At 39.5% G+C, this 22568-nt stretch overlaps 4 protein-coding genes across 5 annotated transcripts; 2 read left to right on the top strand and 2 right to left on the bottom strand.

The window, feature by feature from the left end:
* Window positions 1-2992: 2992 nt before the first annotated feature.
* LOC115634797 (wnt inhibitory factor 1) lies at window positions 2993-4211 on the bottom strand. Its single transcript, XM_030532705.1, has 3 exons — window positions 3823-4211; window positions 3159-3266; window positions 2993-3095 (listed from the first exon to the last, which is right to left on the bottom strand). The coding sequence occupies exons 1-3, from the start codon at window positions 4209-4211 to the stop codon at window positions 2993-2995; spliced, it is 600 nt and encodes a 199-aa protein (XP_030388565.1).
* Window positions 4212-5887: 1676 nt separating this feature from the next.
* Window positions 5888-7482, top strand: LOC115623079 (LHFPL tetraspan subfamily member 2a protein). Its single transcript, XM_030517283.1, has 3 exons — window positions 5888-6997; window positions 7065-7178; window positions 7233-7482. Exons 1-3 carry the CDS (start codon window positions 6445-6447, stop codon window positions 7373-7375), a joined length of 810 nt encoding a protein of 269 aa, XP_030373143.1. The 5' UTR covers window positions 5888-6444; the 3' UTR covers window positions 7376-7482.
* On the bottom strand, window positions 7409-9463 carry LOC115623072 (dnaJ homolog subfamily C member 21). Its single transcript, XM_030517272.1, has 2 exons — window positions 8701-9463; window positions 7409-8645 (listed from the first exon to the last, which is right to left on the bottom strand). The coding sequence occupies exons 1-2, from the start codon at window positions 9304-9306 to the stop codon at window positions 7548-7550; spliced, it is 1704 nt and encodes a 567-aa protein (XP_030373132.1). The 5' UTR covers window positions 9307-9463; the 3' UTR covers window positions 7409-7547.
* Window positions 9464-11214: 1751 nt separating this feature from the next.
* On the top strand, window positions 11215-16021 carry LOC115631545. 2 transcript variants are annotated; one of them, XM_030528325.1, is made up of 9 exons: window positions 11215-11499; window positions 11570-12514; window positions 12576-12684; window positions 12756-12975; window positions 13044-13409; window positions 13537-14010; window positions 14067-14261; window positions 14323-15044; window positions 15441-16021. In XM_030528325.1, the coding sequence occupies exons 1-9, from the start codon at window positions 11251-11253 to the stop codon at window positions 15671-15673; spliced, it is 3513 nt and encodes a 1170-aa protein (XP_030384185.1). In that variant the 5' UTR covers window positions 11215-11250; the 3' UTR covers window positions 15674-16021. The 2 variants fall into 2 exon arrangements, with proteins under 2 accessions (XP_030384185.1, XP_030384194.1); XM_030528334.1 differs by having other exon boundaries at window positions 13008-13409.
* The last annotated feature ends 6547 nt before the right edge of the window (window positions 16022-22568 follow it).

Genomic DNA, 22568 nt, shown 5'->3' with positions numbered 1-22568 from the left:
GTCTTAGCGGCAAGCCCTCGCAATCTACATAAATAGATAAACCAATAACAACAACAATTTCATTTTGTTTTTGATATTTATTTATGCACGCGACTTGTTGGAAAATTCTCTGAGCACAAAAACCAGTTCTTTTTCTCCTTGTGCGCTCTTGTTGCGCTCTCTTGCCGCAAAACTACAGCTCTCATTTGGGCGCACAATATACTATACTCTACACAACACGAGACATTCGTCGCGCGCGCTCGTTTTGCACTAGCAATAAGAAGTAAACAATCAACAAATTTTAAATGTGGAAAAAGTGCGGAAACTCAATAATTGATAATTGCTTGTATACTCTATAATGGTTTAATTAATTTATCTTATATTATGTGTTTACGCGAAATGAATAACATGAATTTAACAAATTTGATCATATTATTCCCTTTATAACTTAATTGGTAGATATCTACGTTTAGCAATTTTTTATATATATCCGGAAAAATAGATATAAATAAAATACAATTTAAAAAGTACTATTTACATTGTTTAATAATCTTCACAAAGTACCACCAATATGTATCACTAGCTTACAAAAAAAAAAAAAAAAAATTATTTGAAGTACTAACAGAATTTCTTTATAATGTCATTACAATAGAGGATCGCTTGTTTTCAATAAAAATAATGGAATTACACAGAACTTTCACAATTTAATTCACGATTTGCCAGCGCTTAGGTACTTGGTATGAGAATCGCAGAGGAGGGCGACCACAATATTTTAATTTAAATCCACAATATTATCATTTAATTTTTTAGAAAATTCATTCTTTATTTGCCAGCACTTAGGTTCTTGGTATGAGAATGGCAGAGGATGGTGGCCACAATATATTGATTTAATTTATCAGAAATTTCACAATTTAAATGCAGAAATTTATTATTTAATTGTTTAGAAAATGCACAATTTAATTCTCGATTTGTCATCGCTCATGTACTTCGTATGAGAATCGCAGAGGAGGGCTGTCACATAATGTTGATTTAATTTATCAGAAATTTCACAATTTAAATGCACAAATTTATTATTAAATTGTTTAGAAAATGCACAATTTAATTCTCGGTTTGACAGCGCTTAGGTACTTGGTCTGAGAATCGCAAAGGACGGCGGCCACAATATTTTAATTTAATTTATCAGAAATATCACAATTTAAATGCACAAATTTATTATTAAATTTTTTAGAAATCTCACAATTTGATTTTCGGTTTGACAGCGTTTAGGTACTTGGTCTGAGAATCGCAGATGACGGCGACAACAATATTTTAATTTAATTATCAGAAATATCACAATTTAAATGCATATTTATATTATTTAATTGTTTAGAAAATGCACAATTTAATTCTCGATTTTCCAACTCTTAGGTAAATGGCATGAGAAATTATTTTATTTTAATTCATCAGAAATTTCACAATTTAAATGCACAAATTTATTTTTTAATTGTTTAGAAAATGCACAATTTAATTCTCGATTTGTCATCGCTCATGTACTTCGTATGAGAATCGCAGAGGAGGGCTGTCACATAATGTTGATTTCATTCACAATTTAAATGAACAAATTTATTATTACATTTTTTAGAAATCTCACGATTTGATTCTTGGTTTGACAGCGCTTAGGTACTTGGTCTGAGAATCGATATTTTTATTATTTATTTTTTTAGAAAATGTACAATTTAATTCTAGATTTGCCAACTCTTAGGTAAATGGTATGAGAATCGCAGAGAAGGGCGGCCACATTTTTATTTTAATTTATCAGAAATTTCACAATTTAAATGCACAAATTCATTTTTTAATTTATTATAAATTTCGCAATTTAATTCTAGATTTGCCAGCACTTAGGTACATGGTATGAGAATCACACAGGAGGGCTGTCACAATATTATTATTTAATTTTTGAGAAATTTCACAATTTAAATGCAGAAATTTATTATTTAATTTTTTAGAAAATGCACAATTTATTTCTCGATTTGTCATCGCTCATGTACTTCGTATGAGAATCGCAGAGAAGGGCTGTCACATAATGTTGATTTCATTCACAATTTAAATGCACAAATTTATTATTACATTTTTTAGAAATCTCACAATTTGATTCTCGGTTTGACAGCGCTTAGGTACTTGGTCTGAGAATCGATATTTTTATTATTTATTTTTTTAGAAAATGTTGAATTTAATTCTAGATTTGCCAACTCTTAGGTAAATGGTATGAGAATCGCAGAGAAGGGAGGCCACATTATTTTATTTTAATTTATCAGAAATTTCACAATTTAAATGCACAAATTCATTTTTTAATTTATTAGAAATTTCGCATTTTAATTCTAGATTTGCCAGCGCTTAGGTACATGGTATGAGAATCGCAGAGGAGGGCTGCCACAATATTATGATTTAATTTATGAGAAATTTCACAATTTAAATGCACAAATTTTTTATTTAATTTTTTAGAAAATGCACAATTTAATTCTCGATTTGTCCTCGCTTAGGTACTTGATGTGAGAATCGCAGAGGAGGGATGCCACAATATATTGATTTAAATGATCAGAAATTTCACAATTTAAATGCACAAATTTATTATTTAATTTATTAGAAATTTCGCAATTTAATTCTAGATTTGCCAGCGGTTAGGTACATGGTATGAGAATCGCAGAGGAGGCCGGGCGGGGCCACAATATCTTTATTAAATTTATCCGAATACATATAAAAAGAGTATAAAAAACTTAAAATTGTACACATTAAAAAAATGGAACGGAAAAAGTAGTTGAAATTATTCAATTTAGCTCTAGCTTTGGAGCTTCATTATTTTTAATGACCTCGCAAAAGTCATTTAACAATGCAGCTGGTGCCGAATAATTACTGTTGTGGCTTGTGGTTTGTAATTTGCACAGCTGCTAAATGTTTGTTATATTAGGTAGGGTGGTGGGGCCTATAACAGTCCCAATAGTTCAAGTTGCCCAACAATGCCATAATATTGTCAAACTCAGTAATCCTTCGTACATTTCCCGTCCCATCCATAATGATGGTGTTTGTGTCTGCAGGCGCACATATTGGGTGCAAAACAAAATGCCTTCCGTCCACAGTCGCTGCAAATATAATGATCGATAGCCGTTTATATCAATAAATAGATAAGAGTCCATTTAACTTACAATGTACATATTGGCATACACACTATCCCTCGAAGCGTGGTCCGCAGCTCGTAGCCTTGTGCACAGATGCATTCACCGTTATATGAGCAACGACCGTTAATGCAGCGCCTGTATGTAGATACGTAGAGATCGTTATATTATAGCAATCATATAATTACAAAATTGCAAAATGCCCGAAATGAAATTAACAGCCCAACTAATAGGCTATGTACGTAAACAGGACTCTTGCATCTGATAGCTTCAAAAGCAGGAAACAAAAAGGAATAATCTTTTTAATTCTTTTTGATGCGATATAAAGTAGAAAATTTACAATCAATACATATGTAACTTGTTTAAACCGTTAACCACTTTATGAAAGCTAAGTACTTATATTGTCCAGTCGGCTTATATCAGTAATGCAAATGGTTTATACTATGATTCCTTTTAAAATTATTGTCATGGCAGATTAATGACGAAGTGCTTGGGGTAGACAAATTGGATCCGTTATCTACCACGAATCTTTTTAAAAGTAACTGATCTTCACAAGACCATAATTTCTATCAGAGCTTTATGATTCATTCTTGCTTCAAAGTTCCATATAACATTCCAAATTTGGAATAGCGGTGCAATTAGGTAGATAGTTTTTGATTTGGTTATTCACATAAAGCAGTAAATACCGACTCACCCGCGACAACGATCCAACAAATGTGGTCCACGCCGGCGACAAAGACGGGTCACCGGATCGAAATAGTATCGTTTATTTTTACGGCACACGCACAGATCGGGCGCTGCACAGTATCCACCGGCCTCTTTGCAACCTGGCAAACAGTCAGCAGCACAGACCAGACCCTTCATGAATGACGTCATATATTGCTCGGCACAGGGACAGGGCCCATCCTCAAAGCAAACGCCATCCACGCACAAAATGTGACAACGACGCACACACTGATGGGTATTCACAATCAACATCTCGTATGGGGAGCAGAACGGCGGCGGCTTATTTAATTCATAGCTAGAACTGTGACGCAGCTGCAACAACAGAAACAACAACAATAAGGGGCTAGACAGCAGCATCGTCGTCGTCGTCTCCGTCGTATATACTTGTAGCTAACTGACTGGCGAGCCGATTTTCAATTGCACATTGATAACAAGCCGGGCTAGTCGAGAGTGAAAGTAATCTGCATATGTAATTTGTTTGCCCAACTCATTGACATTACTGGCGACCACGACCACGACCGCGATCACGATCGCTTCTACAAATACAGCTCAAGAGTAATCATCATGGATTATGTTATGTACACATATTCAAAATAATAAGCGCACTGCTATAAGTTGTCTTTATACTATTTTTATTTTAATTCCGTTATATTCATTTTAATTATACTAAAATACATAAGGATCAATATCCTGCTCAATACCTGAATAAACTGTTCTCGAATGTACAATAAGTAAAGTTTTATTTGTTTTCATTTCGCTTTTTATAAATAGAATAAATAGGACACCTATTAAAAATCTTGCTCGCTTTTGAAGGTACATTCATATATGTATGCATTTCTATTCCTACACTGAAAAATTAAAACAAGTAAAAGGCAAATATGATAGTGTACTTATAATTTTGACCATTTGTGTACGCAAGTACGCGTATGTACGTATATACATACTGGTACATACATATGTATGTATGTACTCGTATATGAATATTATGCAATACAACAATCTAATGGATGACAACTGAGTCAGTGTTAGAGCCACAGCCGCTGTCGCTGATAACGGACGCCAGAGATCAGTTGAATTATAAAAACGCATTTGCTTGATTTTAAATGCATTACTCATCGCCCTAGCCCCAAAATCCAGACACACATTAAAATATTTCGATTGGAGCTCACAGCAGCAGCAGATGCTGTTGTTTTTGTTTGTTATACTCTGTATCTTTTAGTTTTTGAACAACCACAAGAAAGCGTACCAGAACCCACAAAGTGTATACATACATTTAACTACTATGTATATTTTGTAATTCATGTGGAATCTTAAATTTGGCAATCACATTTTTTTAAAGCTTATTTACCTATTTATGTATACACATACATATGTGTATATGTACACATGTGTCAAGATTTATCTTAAGAGCACGGCTGAGCCGGAAATGTAATCTCTACGCATGCTCTGTCAGCAGCGGTTGTTGTTGTAGTTTAAGTGCGTGCTGCAAATATACGCATTGCATTTATGCAAGGGAAATGAGCTTTGTGTTATAGATTTACTTTTTAATATAACTATGCGCCCATTTTTAAATTACGAACATTAAAAACATATTTATTTTAGAAGACTTCAATGTTAAATTAACAAAGTTTCACAGGACTAAGTACAGAGTGAATAAGACTTGAGCGTGCGAGGCTAGCATTCGACTCGTTTCTCAACGGAATTGGGTGGCAAAGCTAGATCCAACTCCAGCGTGTGTGTGTCTGTTTGTGAGTGGAGAAGAGAGCGCAAGAGAATGAGTGCAATTCTGGAATGTCTGGATTTGCCGCTCCCCCTGCTGCCTGCCGGCTTGTTCGACTCAATTGGTCTGTTGTTGGTGTTGTTGTTTTTGGTGGTAGTGCACATACATTCATACATCTGCATGCATGTGGGATGGTTGGCTGACTTTAATGCGCCGCTCTATTCATTCAGTCGATTGTTGTCTGTGAGCAAGTCAAGAAGTTAATGCGCCCATGAGGTTGGCGCTGACGACGCTTGCGCGAACGGAAGTTCAACGTTTGGCACAATGTTGCAAAATTGAAAAATGAAATGAGCATCGAAAGTGTTGTGCTAATGTAACATTAACCTTTGTTTGTCAAAAAAGGCACTTTTTACAAACATAGATACACACGTACATATGTGCCTGCTATTTATGTGTAACCGCACCCAGGCAGGCTTTATTTTCAATTAAATCCAGACGCACTGTCATTGCCGCATACTGCGCGCAGCTATGGAACAACAACAGCAGCAGCAATAACAACAAATTAGATACACAATTTGTTTTTTACCAACCAGCGATTCGGACAATTCATTTGTGGGGTGAAAAACACAAAACAGACAACGGCGCAGAACGAACGGCCAAAGCATAAAATAAACAATACCATTTTGGGCTAGCTGGCCAGCTTTATATGTACTTACATACATACGTATATGTACATATACTTGTATGTAGACAACAATATATTCATACAACGTCCAAGGAAGTTTGCGTTTCTGTGTCTGCCGTTGATCGGTAGTGCTAGTGGTGGTGGTGGGTGCGGTGCAAACGCAATATTTCGAGTCTATATCTATTATGTATCCGGCAAGTGTGGACGCGCCCTTCGGCGACCAACTGGAGGAGTCAACGACAAAGCACAAAAAAAGGAGGAACATTAATATGTGCTACATAATCATCACAACAAGCAATCTAGTCTGGTTTCTTTGCACCCTTTTCGCAAGCATGTTGCTAATTACGGCTCTCGTTACACCCAAGTGGTTGATTGGACCAAATGCTATGGCCGTGCCCAAGCTGAGCGGCCCACTCGACAATAATGCGTTGGGTGGTGAGTTTTTGGATTTGGGGGAAAAGACGCACGCGTCTGAGGTGCGCTATCCGTCAGTGGGCATCTACACACGTTGCACTGTGATGCATCATCAGGGTTACCATTGTGGGGCCTTCGATCTGGATGGCTTTGCCACAGATAGCACCGTGTATCCAAACGAATGGAAGGCCACCATGTTCTTTCTATTGCTCGGATTTATTTTGCTCTCTATAACGGTGCTCCTCACTCTGGTCACCTGTTGTCGTCAGTCGGCATTTGGCAAAAGCTTACACAACATGACGGCATGTGCGCAGGTGCTGGCAGGTGAGTTTGCTTAGCACAGTCAGTTTGTTTGTTGGTGTGTGTTGACAACCTGTTGTTTGTGTGTTAGGCATAAGCGTGCTGTTGTCCCTCTTTATGCATCCATTGGGATGGCGAGCGCAACGGGTGCAACGTTTGTGTGGCATGGAAGTGGAGCCATTTTATCTAGCTGGCTGCAGCATAGGTAAGTCGAAAAAATAGTGCCACTGTTTATTTTACACGCTACTATCATCTGCAGGCTCCTCCATGTACTGTGCCAGCGCGGGCGCTCTACTGACCTTTGTGGCAGCTGCTCTGAGTGTGTGGGCTGAGTCGTCCAACTTGCGAACGCGCGTGCGTCGCCGTGTTGAAGAGGGTAACATGCTTGTGTGCATTCCATAGCGTCCGAAGGCGCAATAAAGGCATTGCAGCTACTTAAATATTGAATTTAAGCATGCATACTTAATTTAATTTTTCATTAATTGTAACATAAATAAACTTTAAGCATTTCTACCAAACAGGACTAATTTTAAAAAAATAGGCACAGCTGCTCCTGCTTCTGTATTGCAGAGTTTTATTTCCGCTTTGACTTCGACTTGCTTAGGGGCTTTCCTTCAACTATGGGCTTCGCTTTGGGTATGTACACGCCATGGTTAGTCTTTTTCAGATGCGCAAATAATTTGTTCTTTGATTCAAAGACAGCCTTACAGGTGACGCAGATGTGTTGCAGCGCTCCATCGACAGAATCTGCTGCTGCGCCTTTAACAACTGTTGAGGGAGGGGGAGTTGCTTTCAAGATTGGTTCTGCCACTGCTGTGGCTGTTGAGGACTTGGGCTCCGCTTCACGCTTTTGATTATTCGCAGCCTTTTTGTTTTTAGTTTTTTTGCTAGATTTCTTATTAACATTGCTTTTGCTCCAATCATCATCGGAGTCGCTCGGAGCTTCCATTTTTTGTGACGATTGAAATTCATGCTCCTCTTCGTCGGCACTGTCGACTTGCAACGGTCTAGTTGTAGCTTTCTTTGATTTCTTATTTTTCTTGCCGCGTTTGTTGTTTGATGGCAAATCTTTTTCGGCATCGATTTCGTCTTCTTCCTTGCTAAATTGGTCTTCTAGTTCTAGTTCATTAAGGGACTGCTCTGCCTCCATTATGATATCGTCTTCTTTTTCAACACCCTCGTTAGAGTCGTTAAAAGCCTCATCTTCAACAACCATTTCTTGGCGCAAGCGCTCCACATTATCACGATGTTTCTTGCTCTCTTCGTGGTTTGCACGAGCTTTGGCATTTTTAAAGGACTTGTTACAGGCTACGCAATACAAATCATCCACATACTCCAGCTCAGACTCAACGTCATCTGCTTCCAAATTGATTTCGCTGTCGGCTGTCAAATCTGAATTCTGTTCATCCTCATCTTCGTCTTCGCTTTCGTCGGTGTATTCGTCCGAGTCGCTGCCATATTGCTCTTCCAGCTTCTTTAACTGTTCTTCGTAGCCTTCGTTGTACACGTCGCTTTGACGCGTTGTCGCCAAATCCTCTTGACGCTTTCGGAGCTGCTCCTTACGTTTCTCCTCCTGTTTCAAGCGATTTGCCTCGGCTCGTTCCTCCAGCACACGTCTGTAGGCCTGAACACGACGATCCCGCTTTCGCACAAACGACACCAAGTTTCGGATCTGAAAGAATTTAATGTTAAATTGTAAAAGTTAAAATAACCCAAATGCTACTAACCTCTTCATTTCGCTCTTTGCGTGCCTTTTGCACAATCTTCTTCATCTCCTTCTCCACCTTCCGCAGTATATACCGATCCTTAATTTCTCTCACATCGTAGGGACACAGCCACTCGTAAGTCTTTTTCGTACTGTACGCCTGCCAGTAGGCGTAGAACGGTCCCACAACATCCTCGTAATTGCTATCCGCATTGCCAAATGCTGGAATGGCTTCTATTTCTTCATTACTGTCCATAAATTCTGCGTCTTCGGCGGCCAGGTTCTGAAACACATCACTGTAGACGCTATAAAAGCTTTGCCCATCGTCCCCGAAACCTTTGTAGCACGATCCCGTGAAATATTGGAAGACGTTCAAGCAGTTCTCCTCATATTCCGAATTCTTGCCACGCAAGATTTGCTCTCTGTGATTATCGTACCAAGCACGTTCTTGGGCATCCGATAGCACCTCGTAGGCCTGTTGAATGAGCAGAAAGCGTTTCTTAGCTTCTTCCAAACTATCCAAATTTTTATCGGGATGCCAGCGCAAGGCGAGTTTTCTGTAGGCGGCTTTGATGTCTGCCTCGTTTGAGTCGCGTGCCACTCCTAATTCCTCGTAATAGCAACGCATTTTTGCAATGTTGTTATGAACAGAGATCAGCAGCACCGAAATTTCGCAAAAACCTAGAAATGCCAAACAAAAACATCGTGTTTGGCAATAGTGGTGAGCAAAATATGCTGTGACCCTATCACATATGTTTCCGCTTGCGAAATAACAGTATGAACAAATGTATTTTTCTAACTATATTATTGTTTTCTAAGATATGATAAACCAAAAGTTTTTTAATCTTTGTTAGAAAGTTTATTTTTAAAATATTCAAAATAATGGATTATAAATAATGCTGCTTTATTTCTGCGGTCACAAATATGCAGCTATGAAACTATCGGTACCACTTATCGATATTTCCACATCGATACGGTTTTTTTTTTCTTACAAGTTTGAATTCGTTAAAAATCCATAGCTTACTTTAAGGCAATGTTGTATTAACATCGAAAAATATGATTGTGAATATTTTAAAATTTAGATTAGCTCACTTGGAGTAGATTTATCGTTATAATTGAACTGGAACCACTGCATCGCTCCGCGGGTCGACGAGTCCTGAAGCTGCGCATTCCGTCAGTAGCTTTTTCAACTTCTACGGCGACAGTTGCTCTCGCTGCAGTTAACGCAATTTATCTCGCACGCTTCAACGCTACATACTTTACCAAGCCAACTAAGCTCACACGCACATACCAATACATAGATTATATAGTCTCTATATATTTATATATACATGTAAAATGTGAAAAGAAAGTCTTATTTTCTGCAGCCGCCGCCTTCATAACTGAAAACAAAGCACCTCCTAAAAGTAGGCAACTGCCACTGCTTTTTAATATATGCGTTACCAATGCACTCCATTTTCAAATAATTTGCATAATAGAAATTTCCGGTTTAGTTTTCTTATAACAACTATAATAAAAAGTGTCATGCCGTGAATAAAAGTGAAGCCAATACGATATCAAATAAAACATTTTCGCAAACAAAAAAAAATACCTAAAAACGATAGAGGATAGCAGTAAAAAGCGAAACGCTCTCGAAAATTACTAGACACATAAAAATTTACAGTTACGTAGGATTTACAACCAAGCTACGTTCATTTCCGTGGGGGAGGATTGAAAAACACAGACGGCACACACAGGCATAGGCACACACGTCAGCGAGTTACTTCAACGCACAGCATGAGCGAGTCCTTGAAGCCTCGTTAGGCAATATAGGCGAGCATCTCAACTTACAAACAACCCCCAACGCGACCCCAAAGCTTGAGTCCTGTAGCCGAAAAAACGTCAACAAAAAACAAACAACAAGCCGACACACACACACACACTCATATTTATATAGATATATACATATATATATGCACGTATATATGTATATGTACACACGTACGTGTAGGCGGCGCACTGTCTACGGTTTGTTTGCATTGGCGCATACGTAATGTGTATCATTGTATGCCGCTCCTGTTTCATCTGATTTTGTGCCGCACAATAAAAATAGACCTAAAGGATATTATGAAGCGGCAAGCGTCGTCGTCTGCAGTATTTGCGAATGAGGTAATTTCGCATAAAATACCAACACACCCACACACATTCCGAAAACTACACAGAAAATGGCAGTCCCAATGCTTAGTTTTTGAATTAAGCCTGACTGGCTGGTTGGCTGGCTGGCTGCTGGGGCGCTTTTGTGCTGTCATAAATGGATTTTCTTATCAGCACTAAGTGGCCCCCAGAGCCAGCTGGTTTATGTATCTTATTGTTGCATTTTGCCATAAAGAAAAGCCTATGCAAGGCGACATTGTCAAGCCATTCAGAGGTCCTGTGCATTGCATTTTGAGTAGCCAGAGTTTAAAGCGACTGAACTTTTACTTTTTCATTCCAGTCTTTAATATTTTTCGACAACAATCCGTCCATTTATACGCAACACTTATTGTTAAAAGGCTAATTGCGAACTCAACTTTGGTGCTAAAACTACTTAAAAATGTTCGGCTCGAAGCTGCGTTCTTGGATGGAGACGCACATCGTGCGTCCCCGCAAGAAAGGTAATAAGCGTAAGGAGCTGGAGAGCGGCAGCGCTGGCAAGAAGGCTGGCACTCTGCCCCAAAGCAGCAATCTCAAGAGCAAGTCGACCACTCTACCCACCAGCCCAGTGCTGACGAGCAGTGGCGGCAGCCACAGCGTCATCGCTAGTCCGGTACGCCGGCGTGAGGTCTCTCCCATACAATGTCATGTGAGTAAATGTTGCAGCTCCATTTAAAGGTTGTATATAATTGAGGGTTGTTAAATTTGGTTCTCGACAGACACCCAGCCGTTATGGTTGGCAGTCACCCGATCAGGACACAATAACTTCTCCCAAGTCCGACAATCTTCTCTATGCGCCGCATCGATATCACCGGCAGCCCCAAATACCGCCAAAATCGTCACAACAGCTGAATGTGCCCAACAGCAAGGACAGTTCAAGTGCCGACAAGTCACCCATCAAGGTGAATTGTTCCTCGTCCTCCATATCCTCGCTATCCTGGTCAACGGGCTCCAAGGAACCCTCTATGCACTCTACGGTGGCTAAGCACACAACTTTTAAGCTAGAGTCGGCAGAGTTGGCTTTGTCGCGAAGCTATTCGGACTACCATGACACCATGCCCGAATTAGTTGCAACCGCTGAAGAGGAAGTGGAGTACGAGGAAGTGGGTGCGCTTTTGTTGCGTCCTCAACCACCACAGGGACGGCAAGACATCGCGGATTATCAACGACCCCATTCAGAAAATTTGACCAGCTTGCACCTTAGCTATGATATGAAGAGTAGCGAGGATAGCAACCATGTGCGTTACGGGCGTCTTTTGCCCTCCAAGCTGGCTACACAGGTATCCGATTCAGTGGAGAGTTTAACCGTGAAGAGTGAGTGTCTGGCGGCACCACTTCCAGTGCTTCCTCCTGCCCCCTCTGTGGGTCGCCTGCGAAACAGTCGTGGCCTGCCACGCAGCAACTTGATGCCTGGTAGTCGTGCTCCCCTTGGCATGGCCGGACCACCACACAGCTTATCATCGCCAGAAAGTGCGTACTCTACTGGCTATTCTACCGATGGGACCTCCCCATGCGCTGGCAATTACAATCCACCGGAATATTACATCAACATGCGGACGGGTACCCACTACTTTCCCAAGAGTGTCAATTCACTGGCTATCGAAGCTCAACGCTACAAGTTCGGCTTGAACCGCATTGAGGAGATGTCACCGTTAGACCCATTGGTAAGATAACAAATGGCTCTTATTTGAACAAATGAAACATTTAGAATATCGTTACATCCAGCCCAAGAGCAGTTTCGGTAATACTTGTGCCAATAATTTTGGTCAGCCGCGGCTGGAGCCCAGTCCTAGTCCATTGGCTTTGCGTCATGCCGCCCCCAAGCTCTTCGAGTGTAAGTGTACGGTTGAGTGGAGCAATAACCTGAGCAATTAAAATACTCTGCTACTGTCCCTTCCTCTGCAGCACCCTCTCCACGTCAACGTTGCCGCATACGTACCAATCCCTGGTACTCAACTGGGGAGACGCCTGCCATGCATCTCACACCCGCAGCAGGAGCAGCAACAGCATCAGCGACAACAACAATAATGCGCATGGAAGTGGATGCCACCAGCACCACCTCAACAACTTCCTCGGGCATCAAGTCGAGCAATGAGCTGGAAGCGCTGGCCATGGAACGTAGCAAGTAAGAGCCGTCAACCCCCATCACACGAAAAGGAAAAACATAACAATAACGTCAACCCCTCTTTGCAGGAAAAATGGCAACAAGTTGGGCATGGGCATGGGAACTTCAGCCCCTACCAACATGAACGCTGCTTTGCTGTCAAAGTCATACGAGTCGTCTGAGGGTTCCTCGTCCTCGACTGAAGTGGAAAATGCACGCGCCTACTCGCCACACACCATCAAGCGCAAGCATTTTGAGCGACTGGGCACGATGGTGGCTGCGAGTGAGCAAGCAGCCTGCAGCAAGGACATCATCCATCGTCAGGTGCTTTCGGAATGCCAAATTATGCAGCAGGAGTCCCTTTTCGTGGTGAGCGACGATGAAGCGACACTAAACGAAATGATTGGCAAGTTTGATGAGAGTTATGTCTATGAGAAGGAGACAGACATACTAAGGTGAGCGCTGGTCACACCTCCCATTCGGGATGAATTTGGAATTTGGGATGCCTACTGAGGCATCTAGGGAATCTAATTTCCCAAACAAAGTATCGCACATTAATATACTAATATTTGTCCATTACAGCAGCGACTCGGATCCCACAGACTGTGCTTCTGAGTTGGACACTGGCCAGGACGCAGGGGACGAGTGCGATACTGACGAGTTGCTGGATATTGACTTCATAGATACATCATCCATGCAGGAATTGGTGTTGGAGCGTAAGGAGCTGCAGCGTAATTTAGGCAGCTGCCATTACTATCCGAACACCAGCCCAACACGCTCTGCCTTACGCCAGAGCTTTGAGCGTAAATCATCGGTGCGATCGCGGCGCAGTGTTCGTTCTGCTAAAAATACACAGGATGTCCAATCGGGTGGTGTGGTATCGAGTGCAGCCCTACAACGCAGACGCAAGCGTTTTATGAAGACACGCAAGAAGAGCTGCGAGAATAGGGACAAACATCTCGAATCGCCCCTACAACGACCGCGTGAATCGAGAAGCGTTGGTGGCACTCCCGTTTGCTTGCGTCGAAATCACCAGCTGGGAGGTGCAAAGGATAGGTGGGTACTGTTACAGGAAATAGATAATATAACGCCTGATATATTGTCCTTTGCAGAATATATAAAACATCGCCGCTTTCAAATCGATCCAATTCGCTTATCTTTGGCACCGTGCCAGAGAAACACTTTATGACTATAGCAGAGAGCGAGAAGGCACTGCTTAAAGCGGACATGGAAGCCGACATGAAGTACCGACAACTCATTATGGAAGCGGAGTCGCTGCTCGAGTCCATGAAGAACAGCTTGCAAAGGTAAGCTCAGTTAGGGCTAGATTTTCCAAATTGCTTTTCAATTTAACAACTTGAACTCCAGCATACCACGTGACACGCCCGTCGCCAGTCCCAGACGTTTGAATCCCTTGGCCAACAAGCGCGTTGAAATGCTCAAAAATAGCGAAGTGGAGTCCAAGAAACAAGCAGCTCCTCAAAAGGAGCCAACATCGGATCATGAGTTGGCGGCGGCTATTAATAAACGCATCGAACTACTTAAATTTGAAACTGCTTCGGCTCCAAACAGTCCCAAGATGGGACGTTGTAGTCCTCGTAAAACGCACCTAACCAACTTTATGAACCAGAATGCACCTCCCGAGCTACCACCTCGTAAGAACAACGCCGCTGATCAGCCCTACAAGGTGCCTCTTTCCCCTCAGTTGCAGCTAAATGGTCGCCGTTTGCAGAGCAGTCCTCTGGGCTCGCCCCGGAGTTCGCGACGTTTGCAGTCGTCGCCCTCGCCCTCGCCGCGTCGTTCCGGACTGTGGAATATGGCATTGCTTAATTTAAACGGTAGCGACTCGGAACTGGAGTGCATTACCGTGGAACGACAGAGCACTGAGGACGTAGCTAATCACAACTATTTGCAACAGGAGCCAGCACTCCAATTCAACAATGCCGACTACAATAATAGTAATGTGGCACTTTCGGAGAGTAGTGTCCAGGCCAGTTTTTATTGCCCACACAGTGAACCGTTGAAGCGCAAGGTCTACAAGGGCAGCTCTTCGTTCGAGCGCATTAAGAAGACATTCGACTTGGAATTAGGTGAGCTGAAATGTTATGATAAATCTAAAATGATGGCTTACCGTATGGTAACATGTGATGTAGGTCGACTCTATAGCTACCCCTGCCCTTAATTGTTAGTTTGGAGATCTTTTTAGAGACTAAGATGGCTCTGGGCCATTGGTTTATAGCAATCAAAATTCTGGCGTTTAGTTCTAAAAATTTTGATCTGTTTTCTATCCGTCTGTGTAGCAATTTAGTCTTTAGGATCTTCACAAAGGTTGAGGAGATTTCTGATATGAATTTTGATTAGTTCTGAAAATAAATTTATTGAAAGATTTCAGTGAATTGCAAACACATATTTTCGGTCTGACGATTAATAACTATACACGTAAGCACAAAATCTAATCAATTTATTATTTAATTAAATTTCACTAGATATGAGCCAACAAACAAAGACGGACGTCTGTGGATTTCCGGGCGAAAATCGTCAACAACAATCCAAGTTGGTATCTGTTTCGGCCAAGAGCTCCATGCATGACGTTAACAATGATACAGCTGAGACTCAAAGCAACCATTGCAAGCAGCAAATTCTGCTCAGCACTATTGTGGATCTGAAACGTAGTCTGGAGCATCAGAGCTACGAACTTAGTGGTCTAAATGGTGAATAGTTGCCAACAAAAACTAGTAGAAGACATAGACATGGTATTACAAGTGGACTGAAAGCTATTATTTAAGCCTAATGCATATGATATTTGGCTTCCAGTTGAAGCCAACATACGTAATCATCTCATCATACATACATATGCTGTAGTTGTAGTTATATTTACATTATTGGGGAGTGGCTCTTTCTAGTCACTCCGGCACATGGGAAATTGAGTGCAATAACTTTGATGAATAGTCTTAAAACATAAGTTTCGCCTATTTTTTGATTATTATAATTTGTTGTTTTTTTTTTTAAGAAAACTGTTTTTATAGACGTTATACGAGTATACCTAAAAAATAAGTAGTTGACTTCATTAATCCTGATTATGGCTGGAATTTATTATTCAAATCTGAATCTCTACGCATTAGAACTTTATTTGTAGTACGAAATATTGCTTAAATTCCTACTACGACGAATATGTCATTTAGTCAAGACTAAAACTCTAGCTGGTAGCTGGTATACTCTTAAGGTACGGTCAGATGTGCAAATAATTTGCATACAAATGTGTCTTATTTTTAATTTGGGTAATTGGACATTGTATTCACGACATGCTTGTTTAATTTGACAAATGCGTGTGCAAATTATTTGCCTGTATGACCAAACGTTCGGTTACTTCGCACTTCATTCATGAAGCTGTAGAATTTTTGTTTTGAACTTGAGTTCGACACTACATACACTACTATCCTAAGCATATCGATATTATGATATACATTTACATATAACTTTTACCACATAGAACCTAAACTCTATGCATTCTACTGCGAATATACATATTATAATAGAATTTCCTTTTATAGGTCCTATATTATTAATATAGTAGCATTTTAGTTGTTTAAGTACGTGTAATCCCTCCAAAGTACCAAAATTAACATTGTTTAGCCAAATTGTTTGTAGTGTTAGAATTGTTTAACTGTTTGTTTAAGTTTTCCAGTTAGTAAATGTTTTTTTACTCGTATAATCCATAGCGAAAATTTTTGTTACTTACTGGTGGCTTGCTGCCGTTTTGTGTCGAAATCGAAATTGAATCGATGCCATGCATTTCAATTTGGCGCTGCTGTCAATTAATTCTTATTTATAAATTGGTGACGTGAATTAATTAAACGTACTTAGTTATGTAATTGTGTTGTGCTCATTAACATAGAATATAATTAAAATGATACAGTTAGCATACCTACATACTTACACACATAAATATTGATTATACATTCATACATAATATGTAAACGGATAATGTAACGTGATAATAAACTTAATGAAAAATCATATATCTAAATAATATTCAAAGAAGCAACAAACGCGACTAAACAATCCATTTTGTGCGTTTCGATATCTAGTAAGTATTACCCATTTGGGTATGTGACACCGTTAGTTTTTACCGTAGCACCTGTTGCTTATTCACATTTAGTTTAGTTACATTATTCATTGTTTAGAGTTTTTGTTATTAATTAGCATTTAGATATTTTAATTTATTGGGTTTGGATTTGTTTTAACCCCACGTGCGACATTTCACTTCAAATCGCATTCCTCGGATATCAATTGGAACATTAACAAAAGCTAGATGTTAATTTAAGTCACTTCATGAATTATTTGTTGTTGCTATTGAACTTTCAATTAGCTGCCAATGGGCAGCTTCGATTCAAGATAATTGTTTTTAAATTGAATTTTTGTTACGTACTCGTACATGTTTGTAGATACATATGTGTGTGTGATTTGGATTTAGATTCATGCCCATAATATATGTTGGGAATTTGTTGTTTGTTTTTCAGCGACCTTAAGACAATCCAACGAGCTTTTTGATAAGATATTTACAACAAACTTGCTATATAGAGTACATATATCATTCAAAATCGTGCATAGTCTCGGATGGAAAGGCATTATATAAATTAAGAAAACAGTGTATTTGAAATACAAATTATCTATAGATTGTTACAATCAAATTCATTCATGTTTGTCCCTTGTTCTCATTCTTCTTGATCGAACGTTTAAACCTGAAAATCTGTGAGAGCTCTGAAGACCAATTTTTACTATACTTGTACATGTTGTTTAGGATTTGTGAAAAGTCTCAGCCCTGAACAATTCATTTGAATTGTAGATGTAAATTATTACGATGTTTTCATTAAAAACAAACAACCCCACTACATTCCCAAAGTCTTCCTTTCAATTCGACGTTCCGTCTTTCAGCTTTTGCAAGGGATTTCATTCGTTTTATTTATCAAGTTATGTGGAGTTCGAAAATTAAAGTGTTTAATAAACCGACTATTGATCGGCATAAAGAGTTTTCAAATTAGTTTGGTTTGCTTTAAGACTTACACGAAACACAAACAATTGAACCAAATGTTAAACGAAAAAATGATGTGTATGTATTTCAAATGAAACGTAATTGGGAACAAGCCTGCAAAATAAGTCTAAGTCATTGCTAAAGACTTACTATATAAACGCCACTCTTTTCCGAGATCGACGATAAGTAACTATTATATAGACATACTATGCATATACAAGTATGTATACATACAGACACAAACTTTCTATGAATTTGTAAACACCAATAAAGGACCAATTATGTATTTATATTCTCTTGACTCTTCCTATGCTTAATAATATGAACATACATATAGTACATGCATATACTCGTACATATATTTAACCCGTCTGGATTGATTGACTGCCGTTGTTAATTACGCGTGGAAATACCAGAGTCCCGTCAGAGACGCGCCTGACTGGCGCCCAACGCATCTCAGCTTCAGTTGGAATCGTTGTCTCATGACTAGTCTCGCTTATTATTATGCCTGGCGGTGTTTTTTGTGCCTTTTGTAAAAATTGTGTTCTAAAATCGCCCGAAAAGCAGAACAATGGAAAATTAACAGACGTCAGACTGCTCTTATCGACAAGATGTGGTTGTCGATGTATGAAGTATGCATAGATAATTATGCAGATTGTTGCGGGGAGCAAAGATTTGTGCTCGAGTGGAATAATAATAATAAGATTATGCGTAAAACAACAGAATTGGAAATGCCCCAGCTCCAGCATTTGGTACCCTAAGCTTTTATTGAAAGGGTATATTGGATTTGGTATTAAAGGTTTGTAACAAATGAAGCAAGAATCATGCTTAGATCTCTTAATCTAGTATGCCATAGTTGGATCACGAAAATATGATATCTTTGTCGTTCAGCTGGAACGGAACAAACGTCCGTTATTTTTCAAGAGGCAAATGAGATTAATTTCAAATGTGATCGAAGTGTGATCGATACACAAAAATTTATCTACTATTAATACAGAGGGCAATATTTTTGCTAGGTTCATCAATTTATTTAATCTTCAGAAAGGTCTATTTGCTTAATTTTTCAGATTAGAGAACTTTTATCATAAAAAAAATCAAAGCAATTATATTTCAAGGTACTTACATCATCTAAATAAAGCTCATTGGTAAATGATGATATTGGTATGATATTCAAACAGACGTGTTAAAAACTTGTTTAAAAACTATGGATGATGAAGAAAAACGGCAAGAAATCGTAAGAAATAACCAAGATGAAGAATACATGGTTTGTATATAAAGCAACATTTTAGAACAATAAGGGGAATGACATTTCGTTGCAGTCGAAGACAGCTTCTTTTGAATTTTTGTTTTATTTTTGCCACTGTGGCTAAAATGGAGGCACGACCGATCGATCTGTCGGCTATAATAAGTCGCAGTTGATGTTAATTTGCAGACGATATCAAAACTGGTTCGAAAACAATTTAAACTGATGTCGAAATGCGCGCCCCTAGTGAGTGGGACTAGGAGGAGGTACTCAGCTTCAGCCTCAGCCTCAGCTGCAGACCTGTGCATTACGATGCTACAAAAAGCTTGTCGAAAATGTTCAAAGCTCGCGCGCATACGCATTCCAAGCGCGTTTTCTGCAACGACTGTCCGAGTCGGTGTTGGCAACAGTTTGACTGACAAAATGTCAGACTGTCAGAATGACTGCGGCAGTAGCTTTCGATTTCGTTGGCAAAGCTTTCGCCCTCAGCGCGCCGGCTACAGAGTGCGAGAGACCAGAGATAAAATGTGCGCATGAGCAACGTGTTGAAAGCTCACTTGGCTGTACAATCGACGGACGAGCAACAAAAACATCAACAACAACAATATCAACAAATCTGAAAACGTCGAATTGGCTGCTGGTGTTGTTGCTTTTTAACGTCTTTGTCGATTATCGTTATTGTTGCTGTTGTTGGCCATAAAATGATACTTTAGTGTTGGCTCTGTTCGCTGTCGCTGTCGCTGGTGTTGTTGCTGTTGCTTCTGCTGCTGCTGCCAGCTCTGCTGTTTTTTATCCATGAAGGTCACCATGGCGTATGGCATTCAGCCGCGTGCGGCTGCGCTCGACAAACCATCAAACAGGTGACGCTGGAGCGGCAGAGCGGTGGCGGCCAAAGGGGGCCTGTTGTTTTGGCAGTTATGAAACTAGTCCAATGACTCGAAGCCGCAGCGTTTTGAGTATTTTGTGCGCTTTGGCGTCGCCAACGTCGCCAACACAAAACGTAAACGTGTAAGCGTGTAAATGCATCAATTGTCAAATAAACAAAACAAAACATAAACATCAACATCAACGAAACGACACTTTTAAAGCACTGCCGTCAAAGCCCATACATGCCGCACCACTTGGCGGGGGCAGGCCCCAAAATGTTAACATTGAGGCGGCCAGGCCCGACCCATACCGGCCCGTCTCAGCCCAAGCCATGCCGCGTGCGACCCTCAAGAATCAAACAACAAACGTGTGTTGGCCAAAAAATTAAACCACGATTATTGACCCTGCAGTGCTGTAAGAAGCAATTGTTTTAAACAAACCAGTTACTTGGCTCGCATTTACTTTTGGGAATTGACTAACTCTATATTCAAATTTATTAAATATTATTAAAAATTAATGTATAAAATAATGAACGAAAAACATCAAAATACATAGCATAATTTTTGAGAAGAAAAAAGGTTATAAAGTAAATATTTTGAATTCTTTACAATATATCTAAAGCCCGAGATCCAAGCACATAATTTATTTAAAAAGAGAACGCGAACTATACGTTTATGACTAAAGGTATAGCCAACTTTATTAAAAGAGTATTTTTAAAAGCAAATATAAGATATATATGTACCTAAATATATACCTATTTATTCACATTATCTCTGGAGCAAATATGAGTTACGAGTATATTTTTTTTTACATAATATAAATTGTTTAGAAATAATTATTTCTAAACAAATGTTGTTCTGTCATTCATATTCATAATTTTAAATAATTAGGAATTGAAATTGAAATGTTAAATAATTATAATAAAAGATCATTTGTTTTCCCCCCTCTAGAAATAGAACGTGCCCGTTCGAAACTGTCGCCTTAACGGGTCCATTTATATACAAATGTAAAAAATCAGAGAATTTTAAACTTGAAACACTAGAGGACTCCCTGCTCTGCCATCCCCTCTTATTACACCTGGTTTGTGCAATTTCTGGGCACCGTTATTTAACCAGTTTTCTGGCTATGGCTTGTTCACATTTTATTTGCTTGCTTGTTTCTCGAAATTTCGTTAGCCACAAAGTTTTTTGCGTGCTTTGCCCTCGGAACTGGTAGCAAAAACAACAGCAACAATAATAATAATAAATAAATAAAACATAAAACAAATCGATAACAAATGGAACGCAACTTAAAACAAATAAATGTTGTACCTTTTACGCGTAACTGCCTTAATTTGTTTATTGGCCTTTACCTTTTACACGCAAATTTTTGTTGTGCCTGCGCACCTGTGGCCGAGTATATGAGTCTAAAATTTTAATTTCAGCTTCAAATCGTACTTAAGTTCGATTGAATTTCGCATTTTTTTGCGACGTTTGCATTGCTTACGGGTTTTTTTTAATATGGCTGGAAAAAAAACGAGTATACTTAGAATTACAATTGAGAATTGTTTACTATCAATTGAAAATGCCAAGTCATGCGCCTAAGTTTCTTTCAGTCTTGTTTACCGAATTCTGATCTGAAAACATTTGTTTTGTATTCGCAAATCTTGAACTTTGAACCCGTACGCTCCGTCGATTTGCTCGACATGGGGCGACGTTGAACCGGTTGTCCCAATATACATATGTATATAGTATATATATGTATATATTTATATATATATTTGTTTTTGTTTTCTGTAAAAATACAGGTCAAAAATGGCGCAATAGGCGGTGATTTCAGCTTTGCTTTTAGCACACATCATGCTGAGACCACAAGACCATGACCGGCTAGAACAAGATCGCAAAATATGAGAATTGGCTATGACGTTTGATGACTGGGGAACTGCCTTGGCAATCGGACTTTAATGGAAAGCCCTCGAGTTCGAGTCAGACAGCCAGCACATAAGTGGCTGAATCAGACGATACGCATTTCAATATTGGCATGCTTTTTATATTCAACGTTTCATTACTTTATTTATTTATTTTTTATTTTTTGGGAAACCTATCCGGCTGACGCCACAGCCGTTTTTTCAGAGTGTGTGTTTTTTTCGAACTTGAATATTGTTAAGACTCTTGTTGTCTTTGTTGCCGTTTTTTAACTGCTCGGTGGAGCAGCGCGCAGAGTTAATTAATTTCGAGTGTTCAATTAGCGCTTTTTTTTCACACACCTAGCTGAATATTTTGTAAGCGCTTGCAAGTGAGTTTTGCCTCCAAAACAAGCAACCAAGTCAAGCATCCCCCCCCAGCTTCAATATCCGGAAAAGCGAAAAGAAATAGGAAGCTCTCAAGTTCTAGGCTTTTAAGCATGAAATAGATGTTATAGTTGTTGTTGTATAACAGGTATGGGAATTTTTCTGTAATTATCTGTATCGATTGTGGCTCTGGGCTTACGGTG

The sequence above is a fragment of the Scaptodrosophila lebanonensis genome, unplaced genomic scaffold, assembly GCF_003285725.1.
Source record: "Scaptodrosophila lebanonensis strain 11010-0011.00,11010-0021.00 unplaced genomic scaffold, SlebRS2 tig00000001-arrow-pilon, whole genome shotgun sequence".
NCBI lineage: Eukaryota > Metazoa > Arthropoda > Insecta > Diptera > Drosophilidae > Scaptodrosophila > Scaptodrosophila lebanonensis.
This window is presented reverse-complemented; position numbering and strand designations above follow the sequence as displayed.